The sequence below is a fragment of the Papilio polytes genome, unplaced genomic scaffold (assembly GCF_000836215.1).
Source record: "Papilio polytes unplaced genomic scaffold, Ppol_1.0 DF822067.1, whole genome shotgun sequence".
Lineage (NCBI taxonomy): Eukaryota > Metazoa > Arthropoda > Insecta > Lepidoptera > Papilionidae > Papilio > Papilio polytes.
Window position 1 is genome coordinate 1,899,130 of NW_013527137.1, and position 20,259 is coordinate 1,919,388.

General features: G+C 33.1%; 3 protein-coding genes across 3 annotated transcripts in view; 1 reads left to right on the plus strand and 2 right to left on the minus strand.

The window, feature by feature from the left end:
• Window positions 1-7,360, plus strand: part of LOC106107471 (glycosaminoglycan xylosylkinase) — a 16,278-nt gene extending 8,918 nt beyond the window's left edge. Inside the window, exons 4-10 of the mRNA XM_013288338.1 lie at window positions 166-244; window positions 2,938-3,030; window positions 3,370-3,613; window positions 3,984-4,064; window positions 4,570-4,682; window positions 5,204-5,344; window positions 5,630-7,360. Coding sequence (XP_013143792.1) covers window positions 166-244; window positions 2,938-3,030; window positions 3,370-3,613; window positions 3,984-4,064; window positions 4,570-4,682; window positions 5,204-5,344; window positions 5,630-5,819 — 941 coding nt within the window. The 3' untranslated portion in view covers window positions 5,820-7,360. The remainder of the gene's footprint in view (window positions 1-165; window positions 245-2,937; window positions 3,031-3,369; window positions 3,614-3,983; window positions 4,065-4,569; window positions 4,683-5,203; window positions 5,345-5,629) is intronic.
• Window positions 7,361-11,101: 3,741 nt separating this feature from the next.
• LOC106106824 lies at window positions 11,102-11,773 on the minus strand. Its single transcript, XM_013287483.1, has one exon. The coding sequence runs from the start codon at window positions 11,771-11,773 to the stop codon at window positions 11,102-11,104; it is 672 nt and encodes a 223-aa protein (XP_013142937.1).
• Window positions 11,774-13,875: 2,102 nt separating this feature from the next.
• On the minus strand, window positions 13,876-20,259 carry LOC106106990. The gene is made up of 4 exons (XM_013287655.1): window positions 20,123-20,259; window positions 15,729-15,849; window positions 14,708-14,807; window positions 13,876-14,617 (listed from the first exon to the last, which is right to left on the minus strand). Exons 1-4 carry the CDS (start codon window positions 20,162-20,164, stop codon window positions 14,500-14,502), a joined length of 381 nt encoding a protein of 126 aa, XP_013143109.1. The 5' UTR covers window positions 20,165-20,259; the 3' UTR covers window positions 13,876-14,499.

Genomic DNA, 20,259 nt, shown 5'->3' on the forward strand with positions numbered 1-20,259 from the left:
CGGCTTGCGGACAGACAGACAGACAAAAACATTTTTAACTGCGATTTTCGTTATCGGCAACGCAAATACATCATGTTCCCAAAATCTGGATTTTTTCTTTTGATATTACAAACAGACAATCCAATTTTTTTATATGTATAGATAACATAATTATTTCTCTTACAGAACAGAAAGAGGGAGGGACGCAGCTGAAGTTGATCATAGACTATCCGAACGGTATACAAGCCCTGTTTAAGCCAATGAGGTAAGACTGAATTGATATAATAATTATCTTTTTAAAACGAAGATTATCATGTCATTACTTTAATCCAATAAATAATTAATATTTTGCGTTATCTAAATTAGATTAAGAATAGATTGTTTTATTTTATTTTAATAATATGCCTTAAATAATCAATCAGGAAGTGTTAACCTAGTATGCATGATATTTCAATTTATTCTTTGTGTGTATGTTTGACTTTGTCTCTTAACATTCCCTTCAATAGTTTTACTTATTACAGTTTGCGTGTTAGTATGTTTCTGCTTTACTACTTGTAGTTTAGTTACTAGTAAGTTGTTTCAAGTGCTGTCGTGGACTTGTGGGAAACTTTCCTCTCCACAAGTCGAGTGTTGTGCGTTGCCATTCAGTAAACTTCTAGAATGTTCTATAGGCTTAAAGGCACTTGGACGAGTGTAATCGAAGTAAGTGCTAAGTTCCTTTGTACAACCTTTTGTTGAACTTTTCCTTCGACAAAGTAATAGAATATGGAAAATACCGTTACTTTGTCTGTTACTGTATATTGTACGTGTGATTTAAATAAAAAAATATCGTAATGGTTCAAATAATAAATTTAGTTAAATAATTAATTCTGATGCTAAATATACACTGAGGGTTTACCATAACGTACAATTATGGACTCTGAGTATGGCACCATATTTTAATGTATAGAGTTTTTTTTTGTTTACAATTTACCTTTAGTATGTTCTTATTTGTCCTTTTTAACCTGCAATTTATTGTTTCATGTAAAAAAGATATTGTTTTACATGAGGTATCCATAAAAGTGATTGTAGGAAGGATATGGACATATCAACACAGCCGTATATCCGAAGCTTCCTCTGGGGTGCGATAAATTAAACGCCACTCGATACCAACCCTTGTCCCAACGGTCTCCGTGATCGCTTTATCTTTCGCAACTTAACTTTGTTAACTTAGCAATAACTTGCAATGTTTGAGATAACTTTAGACCTCAGTTCTATTCCTGTAAGCTAGTACAGACGGAGTATCTAAAAATAGCAACTCATAAATAATACGTAAATAATTCATTTGTTTTTATAATTGGTACTGTAAGTTTTGACTGACAAAAAACATGTATAATAGCATTATCCGTTTAAAAACAAATGAACAAAAGTTTATGACTAATCAACAATATAGATATCCTAGTCTGGATTCAATTGACTTTTTTTATTACAATACAACGCTTTAATGTAAGGAATATTTTTAGATGCATATTTTTCCGCAATGTGGCGAGGGTTTCATTTCTAGTCAGAGTTTTACATTTCTGGCCAGACTATAAAAATATTTCGGTAGAAGGGAAACACTGCACGTTCTCTTTTGTTTTAAAGACAGTTGTAAACGTTATGGAGTATTACTAAAAACGCGTATCTAGATAAAAAAAAGTCAAATTATTTAATCATAAACATTACAAGTGTGTAAGGGGATACGAAAATTAAAACGTCAACAATGAAATTTAATTCCCTGTAGATATCAATAACGAAAATTGAAACCGAACGAAATAAATCCATAAAGAGGAATATCAAATATCCACTCGGAGAGCGGGAGACCTCTGTCGTTTAAAATAAAATTTATTATATTGGTTGACGTCACGGGTTCCTTCACTTAAGTCGGTGTTGTGTGTCAGAAGGCTGTATGCCGCTTACTTTGAAAATGTACACTACTTTTAATACTCTAATGTATACTACTCTTAATAGGTTACTCTGCGTTTCTTTTTTCTCAGTTAGCATTAAAACAACTTTAACTTAAGCTTATTAGTAACTTCACAAATATGTTTCTGGTCTAAATCTATACTAACATTATAAAGAGGAAAGATTTGTATTTTTGTATGTATTGATATAACTCAAAAACTACTGGGCCGTTTTAAAAAAATCTTTCACCATTAATAAAGCTATATTATCAGTAATATAGTCTATATTATTTTTTAATTATACTAGGGCGAAGTCGCGAATAATAGCTAGTATTATAGATGGTTTCAAACAATTACATATAAGTCTCTACAATATAATCTTACTCTTACTTCATAAATATGAAAGGTTAGATGACTGGATGATGGTTAGAGTTTATAAAGTTTGTAAACTGCTGAACGAATATCGATGAAATTTGTCATAGATGTAAAGCAAAGTGTAGAATAAGCTACATGCTTTCATTTTAATTTTTTTCCAAACTGTCGTAGTCTTAGGGGAAGTTACATATATTTTACACGAAGTAACTTATTACAGGATTTAATATTACGTGTGTATTACACATTTATAATGATTACATAATTGCCCATTACACAATCAAGTACGCTTCCCAAGCGTAGATCCGCGATAATCGTTGGTTCATCGTTAGATCTGGAGATGTGGGCTTTCTAGTGCAGTTACGCGGTACACCGTGCTTTATCTAACATCGTTTAGCGTTTATGGCTGACTGAAGCGATTTACGTTTAAAATATAATATCGGAAATAATTAACCCTATGGCGAAAGTTCAATGAACTCGAATTTCTGTGACATTTTCTTCTGACTTAAATGACTCTAACGGTCATTTCAGGAGTTATATCATACCAAATCTACACTAAGGGTCTATAAGACTCTGCGGCAGTTAGCAGTTGATTTAATAAAGTTGTGTATTTAGGTTATGGGTGACTTGTTACGAATATTATCGTTTCGTTGTTTGTTCGCAGATTCGCCCGAGACGTCCAAACTCTGCCGAATCATTTCTATTTTTCTGATTACGAGCGACATAACGCAGAGATTGCGGCCTTCCATTTGGACAGGTTAGTGGATATGAAGGGTTTATAAAGGTTAATGCTAAAAATAATAAACAAAACAACCTATCCCACGTTTACGATCGAAACTAGGGATAAAATAACATTGTATTGCTTCCTTATTTATTTAAAAAAAATTATTTTGTACAAAGGTAAAAAAACCATTTTATTACAAAGAAGAAAGAGTGTCTTGTTTATTATTTTTTATTACTTTAAAGTTTAGTTGAAATGTTTAGGGCTGACAAAGATGAACAATGGTCGTCTTGTTTCTAAATAGGAACAGAAGATTTATCAAATGTGTTATATTCCAAAGATATCATCTGTTAACTAAAAATGTTTTTTAACTAGAATACTAGGATTCCGTCGTGCAATGCCAGTCATAGGGCGAGTTCTAAACATGACGACGGAGATCTATGACGTGACCGAGGGCGACATCTTGCGGACGTTCTTCGTGTCGCCGGCGAACAACTTCTGCTTCCACGGCAAGTGCTCCTACTACTGCGACACGGGGCACGCCATTTGTGGCAACCCTGACATGTTAGAGGGGAGTTTCGCTGCTTTTTTGCCATCTCCAGACTTAGCTGAACGAAAGGTAAGTACATACCGCATAGTTACCTCAATTGTGATAGATTTTTAGACAATAAACCCAATTAATTTTACGTGAAGAAACTCCACGAGAGAATTAACGGGTTTGATAAGCAATTTACTGTGTAAACAACAGCACGTTTATGTTTGTAATAGTTGAATCCTAGACGATTGCCTAAAGGCATGGCAAACCTTTACGTACCAAAGTGTCAATTTTGGTTATGAAATAATATAAAAAACCCCACTGCTTTTCGTAAAATGTAATTTTTGATGGATGATGTGATCAAAATATCAATACGCCATTGGTTCGCTGTCCCTAGCCTTAGCAGTATTATTGCAAATTATACTTAACTTATATTCGTTTTATTTACCTACAGGTATGGAGACATCCTTGGAGGAGATCGTATCATAAACGACGAAAAGCACAATGGGAGCTACAGTCTGATTATTGTGATACCGTACGTGTAACATTTTTTTCTTCGAACACTGTTAACGGCCATTACTAATTCTAAGTATTATAATATCCAACGTTGATAAGGAAGTTCTTAGAATCTCAGACGTAATATTACATAACGCCAGCAAATTCAAACATGTTCGTTAGTAACGGTCAAATGACAATAAGAGGTTTCTTATTACAAAAAATTTAAGCAAGCTTTGCTTATAAAAACTTTTCGATAGGACGAACATACCGTAAATATGGAATAAAAAATGTGATGTTGGGTACTTTATTGATTAAATTGCAATTCTTTTTAATCACACTAAAATTATAACTGCGAAAGTTTTGATGGATGGATGTTTGTTAGAGTTTGTAGCCTAAACGGCTGAACGGATTTCGATGAAATTTTGTATAGCTGTAAAGGATAGCCCGGAAGAACACATAGGCTTATCACTTCAGTTTTTTCTTAATTCCACGCGGACGGAGTCGCGGGCTAAAGCTAGTGTTTCATGTATTTGCTTGTACAGGTCCGCAGCACGCCGCCCTACGACTCAGGTCGTCGTCTACTTGATCTGATGGACATGTCAATATTTGACTTCTTGACAGGCAATATGGACAGACATCATTACGAAACATTCAAGTAAGAAGTTTACTTTTTTTATTTATCTTTCGTTTTTGAAAGGCATCAAAATTAATAATGAAATAATTTCAGTGCAAACAAAAAGTTTTCCAATATTTAGTACATAATTTGGTACATTAATAACTTCATCAGTGTTATAAAGTCTTAAATAAACATAATATAATTAAGACTCCTATATTTACGGCAGTATTATTCCAGCATTGAATAACTACATGTCAAAGGTGACATAGATAATATCACTTTAATCTTAATTCAAATTATTAAATGAGGTCCACATTTTGTATCGGTAGATATGTTTATAATTAATCTGAAATAGGACAAATAAACTAATATCATCACCATCATCATCATCATCACCAGCTCACTATACGTCCCCACTAAGAGGCTCGGAGTCTACCCTATGTAATATATTTTTAAATTCAAATCTAAGCCTAGTCGATGTATAGTTAACACTTAGTGCTGATTACTGATCTATATCTTAATTCTTAAGAGCGCTTCTAGTTTGTTTGTATTGTAATCAGGATGTTCGGTAACGACACATTCACGCTGCACCTGGACCAGGGCCGCGCGTTCGGGAAGGCGTTCCACGACGAGCTCAGCATTCTGGCGCCGCTGCTGCAGTGCTGCATGGTGCGGCACACCACGCTCGCCGCGCTCCTCAAGTTAGTCATTTCCACGTGTTTTAATAAAGTATTATTGTTACGAAACATCTATTAAAATATATGCAACTTTAACAAGGAGCTGGTGCAACAGGTTTTCGTCCTCCTAATTCTTCTATCATTGCAATAATTGCTGCCGTCTTTATCTTGTAATTTCTCAATTAATTGATCCATGTCTTTCTTCTAGGCCTACCTTTATACCCTCAATAGTAGCAACTAGTTATACTCCTAAAACATATAACAAAAGAATGTGTCTATTTCTGTTACAATTATTGTATCTTTTTTCAGGTTTCACAATGGAGATCCACTTTCAAAGGTTCTCCGTGACTCCATTAATGTAGACCCGGTATCACCTATCCTATGGGAGCCGCACCTCGCGGCAGTAGACAGGAGAATAGGTCTAATATTAGACGCAATCAGAAAATGTATAGAAAAAGCTGAGAATCCTTTACAGGATGAAGTGAACGATTTCGTATGACCATTGCCATTAGTGTGTCGGACTACGTGCGGAGATACTCTTAGAAAATCTCACTAAAAGTGATTATGAAATTGTGATAAGTGGTACTATTGTGGTATAGAAAGGTCAGTGATGACTGAAGGACCTACTAGTCGGACTCTCTTATGTATTGTGACTTAAGACAATGCTAGTATGTAAGTGAATTTGTAATCAATGCAAATATTAACTTATCGATGTCTTTGGTCCTAAAAGACAACTTGTTAGTGTTAAGTTTTTAGTGCCAAAGATTGTCCAAATGATGTGAGATGTTCAGCATAATTTTATTACCATTCCATTTGAAGCGTTTTTTAAATAAGCCATTTTAATCATGCCAAATATATAGAAAGAAAATTTATATTTACGATACTTTTTTGTACAAATTGACGATTTCTAAATTGACTTAGGTTTAATCAGTATTGGAGGACTGAGAATTAGGAAATATCCTATTTTTATTATACATACATAAGTCTGATGAGGCGTACGTACGAGTATAGGAAGTGCAAACATCTGTACATAATTTTAGTAAAATGCAATTATTTTAAGGTTTTATTTTAAGTTGTAAAACATTTTCTTAATTATAGACACATTTTGTCAGCTGTTAGTACAATGTAATTTATGGTTGTGAACCAATTTAGAAACCAGATAAATACGGTTTTTCGAAATTAACCTTTTAAAGATACTTTACGAATTGATACATTTAAAAATCTTTTATTGTTGTGGATGTTGTAAATTTGTTGGTAAAATGTGTCTATTATTTCGTGAGATTTGTTATAGTTTAATTTTTGTTGTGAAGTCTGTTACCGATGTAGCTCAAAGCTCAAGAATACACATATCATCAAGCAGTTTGATACATTCGTATATATCTCTTCAGGCAATAATGCCTTCGACTACTTTTATTTTTAGGATTTTATCACTCGTTGGTTTTAATGTGCTAATATTTTGTTTATTGTTTTTCGGTTTTGCGTTTTTGTTGTTTTTTTTTTTCAACTAAACTTTACTGCACCTTCTGTAACTATAGGGTGATCTCAAAATTGAAAACGTCTCTTTCTGATGGTTTTTTTTTTATAATGAAATAAAAATGAGACAGTGTATTCGTATAGTTATTTAGTATCTGTTGTTTGCAATAACCAACGTTGGTTTTTAGTTTAAATTATAAAGATCTTTAGTATTTATTCTTTAATTCGTACGTGTGGGCAGTCCTATTATTGATAGCGAATTTATTGATCGATGTAATAATCGATTTATTGATATCGAGTTATTCAAGATTGTATTATAACCGTGTGTTTCCATTACCGAAACATGTGTATGAAAATATAGTCATGTAACGGAGATAATTATATTTTTGTACAGGATTTACTGCAATGGAAGCCCACGGTGAGATTGTAAAATGAACGGCTTGCCAAAGATGTACCTTCTTAATAACAGTGTACGTTACGATATTTTACAAAATGTTGTATTGCATTATATGGAACGAATGTTTCTGTTGGTTGTTAATAAATTTTCAATAACTGAATACAAAAGTTTGTCATGTGTTTTATTATCTGTTTGTTAAAAAAAACAACGTGTTCCTATGTTCTTTTTATAATCGTTGATTGCTTTATATACGTTTTTTTTTATTTCCTTAACATTTAGTAAACAGTCATCTATACTATTATAATAAAACGTAAACACACATTTCTTTGTTGCCTAAGATGCCAGCAACTACTGCGTATTTTCGACAAATTCATTTTTTTAAACAAAGCCCTACACTTACGTCACGCTTTAGGCTATATATTTCACGCCGTTAAACTTAGGGGGTAAATATTTTGGGTAAAACCCTAATGTGGGAAAGAGACCATAAGTTGCTGCCAACATCAAAGAAGCAAGGTTGCCATGGTTTGTCATAATGTCATGTCATTTTGACATTTGCAATAGATAATTTGACACATGTAAACAACAAAAAAAATCATAATTTTATGCGGATGAAGTTGCACGGGAACAGCTAGTCATAACATATTTACTTATGTACTAATATATCTACACTTAAAGTTAGATTTTCCCTTTCCACATTTACAAAAAATATAGTAACATCTAAAATATCAAAAGATTTCCTTCAGCTATAAAATTTCATCCCTAATAAAAACGCAAATCTGAATAAAAGCTGTATGTATATGACCCAAGTTTCTTTATACGTTATGTAGCCGCCGCTCTGTTATATTTGTATTTGGACGTAAAATGGACACTTGATGTGAATGTTTATTTCTATTTTCCGGCATAAGGTCATAAAGTCAAAAACTATTTATCATTATTAAAATTAAATATACTGGATAATAGTTCAAGACAAAGGAGAAGAAGAAAACGAAAGTGTTTTTCAGAATCGTGACAAATGTCATGGACCTCCGTGGTCTCAGCCAACCCGTCTACGTCACATGCTTGAGTTAAATATGGCATTGTGTTATGTCAACTTTTCTATTTTATTTTTTGTTACTGGAATTCATTTATTTTTAGTTTATTTTGTAGCTAAAAATTTAGACGCTGTCTCTTCAAGATGTGTTACGCGCACATTGCATGCATGTGCTTATGCATTTAGACCATTTCCATGTAAATTGTTGTGAGTGATTGATGAAAATGTCGTTAGTGTCACAACAGCATCCCCACTTACACAATGTGTCACATGGCTTCTGTTAAACATAATTTTCCCAAACGAATTAAACAGCGGTAGATTGGTGAGATGAGGCCATTAATATAAATTGAAACACAAGATTTTAGGGTGTTTATATTATATTAGTGTTTAGATAGTTTAATTTTGTTCCTAAACCAAGAAAGACATCTAATGATAACTATTATTATTCGGTTTTTTAGATTATCTATGCCATTTACAATGTAGCTAAAAGCTTAATGCAAACAAAACTAACCTTTTTAAAAATAATTGACGGACGTAAGTGTCAGTTCCGTCTCAGTCAGTCTGCAATTGCGGAAGTTTATGAGCAGCGGTCGCTTCGCCATTTTGGCGGATTCAGATGGCCGCTTGCTCGTTTGCCACCTTATGTTATAAAAAAAAAGTTCCAGAATTGTGATTTTACCGGCTCTATAAGGAGGCGAATCTCGACCCTGCAAAGAGTACATGGTAAGCAAGGTAAAATGTTTCACACAACATTTTATATAGTAGTTAAATTCATAACAAGGTAAATAGTTTTTAATAATCATTACAATAGCTTAATTTTGTTTAGTTGTCGGAAATATTACAAAATATGAAGAGCAATCTAGTGTATGATTCGTATACGCTTAATACATATATGTATGACGTATACAATAGAACAGGGGTGGCGAACATTTATGCATCAAAGTTCAATTTTTTTTTAAAAATGTTTAATGCCATATTAAATGTAGTAATTTACACTGTGATCATTACGTCAATTTCATAGTGTAACTACTTCAAAATTTTTCGTAGTGTTTTTATCACAATCGACGTGCCCGAAATTATGTCGTGTGCCATTTGTGGCACGCGTGCCAGTGATTCGGCACCCCTGCAATAGAACGTTGGTAGAGCGTCATTGTCGATGTTCGATTGTCTCTGGTCGATTTATCGTCCACACGCGTGTTTAGTCGTAAACATTTGCTTAGAGACAATTAATTTCACGACTCATGGTATTGTTAACGATGGCTTTGGATTTATTAAAATTATCTAGTTTTCTTTTATTACTAGCTGTGGCTCGCGATTTCGTCCCCGTAAATCTAAAAATATAGCCTATGTTACTCACTGATAACGTAAAAATTTCTAAGACTGAAAGAATTTTTGAAATCGGCCAAGTAGTTTTTAAATTATTTCAATACATACAAAAATATCAATCTTTTCTCTTCATTTTTTATTAGTAGAGATAGGCATAATTACGTTGTAAAATTTATACGATACTATTAAAAATATTTTTTCAGAACCACATGATGTTTGAATTTTCAATAGAAGGAATTTCCCCAAATCCGTTAACGGAAACTATATTCAACATTTCATTACAAATTCCCACAATAAGTTCGAGTATAAAGTTGTCTAACCGTACGCCGATATCCAGAATACGCCAATATTCACAGTACCTTACTGTCAGTAGTAACTCGCAAACTGTTACTACTATAACAAAATTTACTTGCCGTAAAAACGTATTACTTAATATGCACTTTCAAGTACAAATTTTGTTTCATAATTATTTTTTGACATTAACTGGACTATTAGATGCTATAAATTTACTTTAGGGAGTCATTATTCCTTATTTTCCGCTCTTAATTCAAAACTTGGTATTGACAAATTAAGATATCTCAGTTGTGAGAACTGTATTAGTCAATATGCCTATCTATGCAAGTGTTATAAAGAGGAAAAATTTTGTATTTTTGCATTAATGCAATAATTTATAACTCAAAAACTACCGGATTGATTCCAAAAATTCTTGCACCATTAAAAAGCTATCACTGAGTAACATAGGCTATATTTTTACTTCACTTTTTTTAATTTCACGTGGACGAAGTTGCGAGCAACAGCTAGTACAGTAATAAACGCTGCGTCGTAGACTTTAAAAGCATTTTATCTTACACGAATGATTATAGCTAACATATACAGTGAGTTTAGCTTTTAAATGTAGTTATTCATCATCTCAGACCTAATGTATCTGACAGGGTCATTCAGACTGTCAAAGGCATTTGGCGTTGGATCAAAGGCGGGGCCATTTTGTTTACTATTCGTTAGCAAATGGTCACTCTAAATTGTATGGCCCTTCTAAATTCTCAGATATGATTCTAATAATTTAATTAATTACTATATCGATTTTGTAATTGTTAAAAAAAGACAAGTTTAAAAAAAATGGTGTAACGAAGTTTCTGTCCAGTATTTTACCGATTCTAATCCCTGTGAAAATAAAAAAGCAAATGACATATGGGAAGTAAGTAATGGCTCGGAAACAATTGCACAGGCTCTGTGCGACGTGTAGTCTGTTATTTATGTGTACGTTATTAGAAAAGCGATGCATCAATCGTAACAGAAACGCATCCGAAAGGTTTAGTATTCGATTTTTTATCAACAAAAATCAATACCATTTTTATTCAATACTTACAAATGCAAGTTTTAAATTATGTTAAAATCATATTTAGTTACTGTTACTCTATACCGTTATTAAGAAGTACAGATTTGGGATTAAACTAAAAAACATTGTCGCGAATTTATTAGTTTTTATTACAAAACTGGAATCAAGCAATACTTTTCACAATAGTATAATAACACAAAACACATCTAGTTTACAAAGTCAAGCAGAGCGCCTACGTTGTATTTTATAGCAATAAAGTTCCCCTACGAGAATCATGGCGCATATTATGTACGAAATCATTAGACCATTAAAGCAAGCTATGAGAATGGATAATTCCAAAGGCTTGGGACTTTTTGTCTGTGATAACCTCCTTCTGGATGTACTGTTATGTATGTAATCGCTTAAGATTTTATTTACAAAGCCGGTCTCAGTAATTCTTTCAATTAGTTTATTAAATTCATGTATGGCAGGCCAGCGCGGACGCATATAGAAGCATGCTGGGATACTTGTCACTCGTTCGTCCAGTATTCGAACTTCTGGGTTGAAGTATTTAATCAAAATTTCATTCGTAACCAAAAGGAATCTTGTCCCATTCGCGATCTTATTGATGTAATTTGAAGTTTCATTTAATTTTATGTCCTGATAGTTTATTTCCATAGGCGTATTCTGAAAATAATCTTTGACAGAGGCGAAGCCGCCGTGACCGTCTACCATCTGCAATGCCTCACTCGCAGTACTCACACGTGGCTCTAAAATTGTTAATTCAAACCTTTCCACAAGATCGCTTTGGTATGCTACTCGTATTACAAGGCAAAACCAAATCCATAGAACGAAAATACTGTTTGCCAGCCAATTTTCAGTTACAAATTCTATCGGCTGCCCAAGAAACATACTTAAGATCCGAAATGAAACATGCTTCATTTTGGGATTCACTGAACTAAATTTGTGTATTAACCTAATCAATATAAAGAGCAACAACCAAGCTAATAGAAAAAACAGACTGGTAATCGTGAAGAAGGGAAGAAACACTTTAATCCAAGTATACATTACACGACGTCTAGGTAAACACCAGACTAAATTTAATGTTTGATATACATACGAAGGCTGAGCGAGACTGTATCTTTTTATAGTCAATAGAAGACTTGGACCCATGATATCCGCTATTCCATTAACTATATCGCCGAATGGCCCCGCTGCACTGCCATTAAAGATTACTTCAATTTGTCGATTGTTTATTCCCTCTACGAATTTTATAGTAGCGTTCATCCTCTCCAGTACAAGATTTAAAACATCACCATCTATCCCACTTATATGAACTTTACCATTGTCAGTTGTTAATACAAAATATAGAACAGTATTAACAGCTGTTACACGAATGGGACATTTTTTGAAATTGTTAAATTTTCTCATAAATTTTCTATTACTATTAGGTAATATTATTGGACTGTAGTTACCACATTCTTCATCCGTATAAGGAATATACGTAGTACGTGTTACATTGTCATCGTTGTCGTAAACACTTATTACAATGAAGTCACCGATATCGTTCTGCCATGCTAATTTCATCAGATCTGATAAAACGTCATTACTAATAATCGGTTTGGTTAAAATCAGTATAACCCTGATCGGGTTTACGACGTTTTTTACAACCGTATAAATAAAATGTCTGAATTCATCAGGATCTGGAGCAAATAGTACCGTTTGTTTGTATTTCACTAACTTATGAAAATCACTCTTCGTTGGTTCTAGCATAGCATATGTTACTACGGATCCGTGATAATTTTCCAATAATCCTTTAAGATTTTCCGGTTTTGTTCGAGACCAAACTATACATGTTATTTTTCTGTAATCAAATATCTCATTAATTGTTTCCGTGGCTGTTTCTAGTAACTTCGATTCAAAACATGAGACTGTGAGTATGCTTAAGAACAATATTGAAATCGTACACTTCATTGGTAACATGTTAAAATAATTCAATAGACTAATAATGCTATTGTACTTGAGAACTTTATATACTCTACTTTATGACCAAATGTTGTTAACTTATTTACCTAGAATACACATATCGATTTTTCATAATGGAACTCACCTATTAAAATATAATTAGGTCATGTTGAATCTATTGAAATAACAAACTATACGGATACAAGTGATTACTCATGCACGTAATCGGGAAAATTGCCCAAAATTATAGACATTTCAAAGTTTACAACCAACCAATAAACATAATTATCTTTTATATTACATTTCGAATTAAAAAAAGCACTTTGTGGCAGTGGCAATCAAGTAAGTCTTAAAAGCATATAAGGCCTAGTCCACCAATGGCTAAGACTCAGATTGATTAGTGACGTGACTGTCAGATAGAGTGCCAAAATCCGATATTTCCATCACATATTTTATACGTAGGATTGTTATATGACAATTTACAAGGATTAGTAGACAGGTTAACACTGCACAAATAGCGAATATGATTCGAATATATATATGATAGCGAATATGTCTGTAACGAGACTGGCAGAGTTTAGACGCGATTTTTTTTTGTGACTGAATGGCCACTGTTTACCTTGAAGAGGCATTTAGATTCATCGGGCTTGAGGTGGCCGAGCGCAGATGGCGCTTAGCCTAAACCTCGGTTAGAAGCGAGCGTCACAAATTCTATAATATATTAACTAAATAACATACATTATGACTTAAGAACTTAACGTCAGATAAGCTCTTGTAGTATTTCATCCCTCAACAACACACTTCACAACATGCTATCGCTTTGAATGCAAGAAAAACATTTGTAAAAAGCTCAAGTCACAAATAAAGACTGTTAAGATAATAACCTAGTTAATAGTAATCAAATATTAAATTCTGGATAATATTTAAAAACATAATTTACTTGTTTTTAAAGTAGACTATCACAGATAAGCTAGGGAAATTATTCATATTTAGTACTATATAGTTCATATTGTAATCCAAAAGACGAAATAAAACAAAACGATTTTACAAATCTTTATAATTGTTCAAAAGTATTATAAAAGTTTGAATTCAGAAAAAGATAAAGATTTTTCCTCCCAAAATTACTTGTGCTCAAACTAAATGTAAAAAGCATTCATAACAAAAACAAACAATAAATTACTAAACTTAACTTAAGTTATATTTGTTTATGGACAGTTAATAACTATTTCTCGTAATTATTAAAATGATTGTAAAATCAATAAATTATATAAAACACTTCTTTACTTTGATATTGTTCTCTTAACACTAATTATGTACTAAATTTTAAGCAATAATGTCAATAGCGTTTAGAAAAACTTGTCATAAATGTAGAAAAATGTGATAATTATAAAAAGTTATTATTTTCGTAAACACTTAAAGTTAAATGCAATATTGTGTGAAAATACTTTGGAATATGTACTATTTTTCATGTATCGAACATAATTTTCTTTATAAAAGCATATTTGTATATTTATCGAAAATATTTTGAGGTAGCCTTATAAATATACATATTATATCAGTTAGTATAATTGTATTTTCTTGATTTTATCCTTATTTTCGTATATAATTTCGTGATTGCTTTTTTGAATCATAGCCGTATAAAAATATTCAATATAAATAGCAAACAGCGCCATCTACCCGCCGCGTTGTGTCAACACCGCGTCGATAAGCAAAACGGCTCCGTTGATAATGGACAGGGACGCCTTAGCTAGATTCTTATCTCTGAAGTCGCTTTTGCCGTAGTGCTGGAATCTGGAATCAAGTTTTAGAAGGTAAATATCTTGAATTTTAAATGTTTACAGTAATAGACTCAAAGCTCACTATTTAAAATCACATCCTCACCTGTCAATGATAATCGCACCACTGGCAACGAAGAGCGCAACACCGACCAACGAGTAGAAGATGTCAATTCGTTTGTGTGATGGCGTCTGCATCAAGTACCCTGTAATTTACAATATTTATTTAACTCTGATGACATAATTTCAGTCTCACTTCTTCGTGTAAAGCCTTCTGTTGGTACGGTTTGTATTCTGACAAACTCAGATCACCTTTTAAAACTTATGACCGGTTCACACTTGGCCAGTACAGTAGAGTTGGGACGGCTAGCGATACTCTTAGGCGCCTGTTAGCGTTTACACTCTGCCTGTTAATTGATGGATCACTACTGACTACAACTGTTCTTGCCAAGTGTGAACCACGCATCACAAGTTTTACCCATTAGTTGACTTTTAAAATGATAGGTGGCGCTTTACTCAAATTAAGCTTCTTTCATAACATTAGATATACCTCTTTAATCATAAAACATCGTCAATGAAAAATAAAAATCAATCTAAATAGTTAAACCACGGCTTTAATCAACACATTATCTTCAATTGTTCCGTAACAAAGAACGATAACGCGGCATTAACAGGTGTAAAAGTGAATCTATGAGTAATTCGTGATAACCTATAAATTGTTGGTAATTTGACACTAAACGCATTATCCTTTCAATAACAATAAAATACATTTTAATAGCTCTCGAATCTTCATTACTTTTTAACGGAAGAAAAGGCTTGTTCCCTTTTTCCTAACCAAAGTTATCTAACCGGAAACGAAACCGCTGATACTACGTTGTCTGCAACCACACGGTCAATTTCACACTGGCGGACAACACACAGCTTTTTGGAATGATAAGGAAAAATAATGTAATTTGTAATAGTGATAGATGGCCTGGAAAATAAAAGAGTGTACTCCCGGTTACGAACAGCGAAAAATAATTACCAAACTGGTTAGGTGAATTTGGTTAGAAAAAAGGAACAAGCCGAAGAAAGAAGTTACATTATGCTTTTATTTAAGTTTTTCAACGTCAGTTTATATAAATTACCTGCAGCTGCTCCAGCGAATATGATGAGATATCCAATGAAGGTCCCGGTGACCAGCATACCAAGGTCCGCGTCTGCATTATAACTGTGGTAATGCAGGGCCACGCATGAACAGGTCAGCGCCTACAAATATAAAAGTATAGGGTAAGATAGAGACAATGGTACATTATAAGCAAGAAATCAGGAGAGACAATATATTTTTTTAAGTATAGACAAAATTTATATCTGCTTCTCGGTACATGCCCTCCACAGTCAATTCCCCTTTCCCTTCCATCCTTTTCGTATTAGAAAACTAGGCTAGGTAGCGTATGTGTTCTTCCAGACTGAATACTACAACTATGCTAAAATTCAGTTAGATAGCTTTTAACGTAGCAAACAATACAAAGAGGGCCAAAATTTAGTCTTGTATTAAGGTTTAAAACAAAATAAGTTTGACTATTAATGTCTTCGGGTCTTTAACCTGTGCATTAAGATGGTCTTAAAAGAATATTATAGGTAATGCAAACGCAATTCAGCTTATCATAATTACGTACTAAAAAATAAACAAACACGAAATTTTAATGGACATTTCTAGTACTGATTATTGCAGTTGATAGTCCAAATGACAAACTTTGTCAAAGATTATCATGGTACTATGCCAGTTGTTAAGCAATCTTAACATTTTCACTGTGTGTTTTCTTAGTTTTGTTGTTAGCAGTTTTAAAATCCTTAATATGATTAGGTTATAATGCAGCTATCGCCATTCTAAATTAAATTCTCAAGCAAAATTGTATTTAATTAGAAAAGCGTTATTCGTTCAATTGTGTGTACAGTCAACACTCTAATACTAAAAGTCATAGATGTGTATAACGACGTCATATCCGCGAAATCCTACGATTTTGGAGGGTGACGTAATATTTGACTTGCTCGAAGGTCTCGATTTAAGGCGGGGGGGGGATGATGTCATACTTTGTAACCGGTTCCACATTAAATGCGGGTCGCGTATCGCCGAGGCCGAAGACATAATATCGTGATGTGAAAACACATTAACGTTTATTAGCACCGTTATCATGTTGAAAAACAAACGTACGTTAATATTATTCGAGATTTTTATAGCACTGAAAGAGACAGGAAGCATGTATCTAATTAACAAAATGTTTACTAATGAAAAATATCATAATATGGCAAACGAGCCACCTGAATCTGCCAAACTAGTTAAGCTACCGCTGCCCATACATTCACAATAGCGAATGCTTTGCCTACCCTTAAGCTACCGCGGAGGAGACGCACATGAGAAGATATTTCCCCTTCCTATGTGTCTGCTCCACCGTCAAATCCACGTTCCCTTCCCATCCTTTTCTTGTAAGAAAAATTGTGGGAAGGAAAGCGACTAAAGTTGGGCCTCCGACACCACATTCAAAAGACGAAACGCGGAATTGCTCCTACTTCACGCCTGTCTTTTGTGTGGTCGTGGTATTACACCGGGCGAGCAGACCAATTCATGCGAAGAGATTAAGCGGGCTCAACCACTGTCAAAACTGTATACCTATTATGTAGCTTCATCGCATATTCGATTCACGCGTCAATTGAAGTTAAAGAAACGCGACGTTTAGCCCAATAAAGATTAAGCCATGAGCTAAATTGTACACAGGGTCAATCCAAATGCCCCGTGAAGTTAAGGCGAAATAACCAATGTCGACAGACATACGCACCACGCATTTTAATTGCATGTTATGGATTTACTCAAGGTTGCAATTAAAGTAAAGATTTTCGATTACATGTGATAAAGCGTTCTAACTTTTGTTTGTTCACACTATAGATAATTGTAGAATCGTAAGAAATTATCTAAAATTCAAAATTTGAATACATTTATTTATAAACATACGGACGAATCCGCACGCGAACAGCTACTATCAATTATAAAAACTTGTTTACATTTTTCAAATTCTCAATTGCAAATGTCAAAATGACATAACATGACGAACCTTAGCAATCTTTCTTTCTTGATGTTGGCAGCAACTTATGGTCTCTTTCCCACATTAGGTTTTTTATCAAAATATTTACCCCCTAAGTTTAATGGCGTGAAAATATATAGCCAAAAGCCTGACGTAAGTGTAGGGCTTCTTATTAAAAAAATAGTTATTCAAAAATATGCTGTAATTGCTGAGATCTTAGGCAACAAAGAAGTGTGTGTTTACGCTTTTTTTATAATAGTATAGATTCAATAATTAAAAAGTCATTATAGGTACTCAGTTTATATAAGCGATATATATTTAGTGTCGTTGAGTAATGAATCCAATAGGTTTAGATAAGTTGTCGAGATTAAATTAAATGTTTCATTATAATCAACTTATAAACAAACAAAAATACGTTGTCTAACATTTGACTGCAATTGATTTTGACTTATAATGTACGAGAATAAGCTTCAAAATTCGAGTTGTATGGTTTTTAATTACTTTTTAGTCAATGGGTATCAATGAAATACTACTAATATTATAAATGCAAAAGTTTAGATGGATGGATGTTTATTAGTGTTTGTAGCCTAAACGGCTGAACAAATTTTGATTAAATTAGTTAGATATGAGGATAGTCTTTAAGAACACATAGCCGATCGTTTTTAATTTTTTTTTAATTTCGCGCGGACGGAGACAGCTAGTTATTATTGTAATTTTACTGTAGAGTCTACACTAAAATTGGGATTTTAAAATGTTAACATATTAACGCGAAAACTTTTAAAGCATAAGATAGTTGATCCGTCAACACCTAAAATAGAGATAATGTAATCATTCGCAATGAACCGTGGCCGGCGACCTACATACCACGTGGTTAAGGAATCAGCAGTGCATTTACACAGTATACGAGTGCTCGATATTCGTAGTTACGAACTAACTAGTTAGTTAGATTTCTCCTTTTTTTCGTAACATACTCTCAAATCCTTGGGCTTACTGAAATGTTAAACTTTAAACTTTATGAATAATCACAACTTCGACCGCATGAATTAAACGCCTATGTTATGCACAGATAAATTACCTTTCTAACGGTAAAAGAAAGTTTAAAGTCAGCTCAGTAGTTTTTGAGTTATTTCAATACAAACAAATACAAATCTTTCCTCTTTTTAATACTAGTAAAGTCTTCTGTATATTGCAATTTAAATCTGCACTTCATATTTTCTTGTTAAACCTCTTCCACGTGAAAATTTAAGTGCAGACAGACCATTGTAATAGTTATTTTAAGCGCATTGTTTACTATTGGTTAGTTTAGATAAAAACGTATATAAAGTCTCTGTGCATTAGACGGAGGACGTCATAAATAACAAAATCTGCACGATTTGATAATCAAACTGGGTAAAATACGATTCAATTTAAAATAACAAGGGGCCATCGTACAAGGGAGAATTATTGTATGAATGTTGCTCGCGACTTCGTCCCTGTCAAAATAAAAGATATAATAAAAAAAATAGCCTATGTTAATCAATGGTAACGGAGCATTTCAATAATAATGTTTTTGAGTTATTTCCATGCATACAAAAATACAAATCTTTCCTCTTTATAAAATTAGTATAGATGAACGTAGGGATACAAATGTCATGGCGATTCAATGTAAAGAAAAATGATTTTTTTTTTTTAGATTTTCATTACTCTTTCTTATTGGAAATGGAATTACAGCTATTTAATCAGAGATCTTTGTGTAAAGTAAATTGTACAGTAATAAAAATAAATAAGATTGCAGCAACATATCGCGTCATGTTTCCGCTTCTGAGTGTTTAGATATAAAAACATTATGACTTCATTTGCTTTGATAACGCGCCGTTCGTTTGAAGACCACACCCTGGGCCATTGGTAAGGGCATGTACACAACATTGAATAACATTAAAAAGTCAACGCCCTACAATTGTTATGCCATTACCACACGCATATACAATTTACGTTTTCACTTAAGCGTGTTAACATGAAAATATTTTATAGATTAAGTTATTCCAATTTCATGTTTACTTTTAATATCAAAGAGTACTATAAATAAACTACTAAAGGTTTTAATTAATTTAGTAAATTATACTGTTCTTAGATATAATCAACATACTTAAATGTATTATTTAAACAGTTGCAGTTTGAAGTGACTTGGCATGAAATATAATAAAAACACAATATCGAATTCGTACACCTTTTACTGTTGAACCAAACCAGTTTGCATGAGGTCCAGGTGACCTTGACATGCATCGTTCATCCTCAAAATAAACTTTAACACAAAACCTAAAGGTACCTCTTGATATTTTCGTTATTATTTATATAATTTTCCTATTAATCAGTTAAAATAGAAATACTCCAATATCAAAAACAATACAGAGAGAATGTTTACAATTTGTTTTTTGTAAACATGCGTTCGTTTTAATGTTTCAAAATAATTAATAATAACTTACCAGTTCAAGGAATTTAACGATGGATAGCCTGCTGATCGTCATTTTGATGCACTTATATTTTTAATTCGAGTATCAAATGTTTTAACAATGTTATCGTAAGACCGGACGGCGTGACGCAATAAGACTGACTGAACATG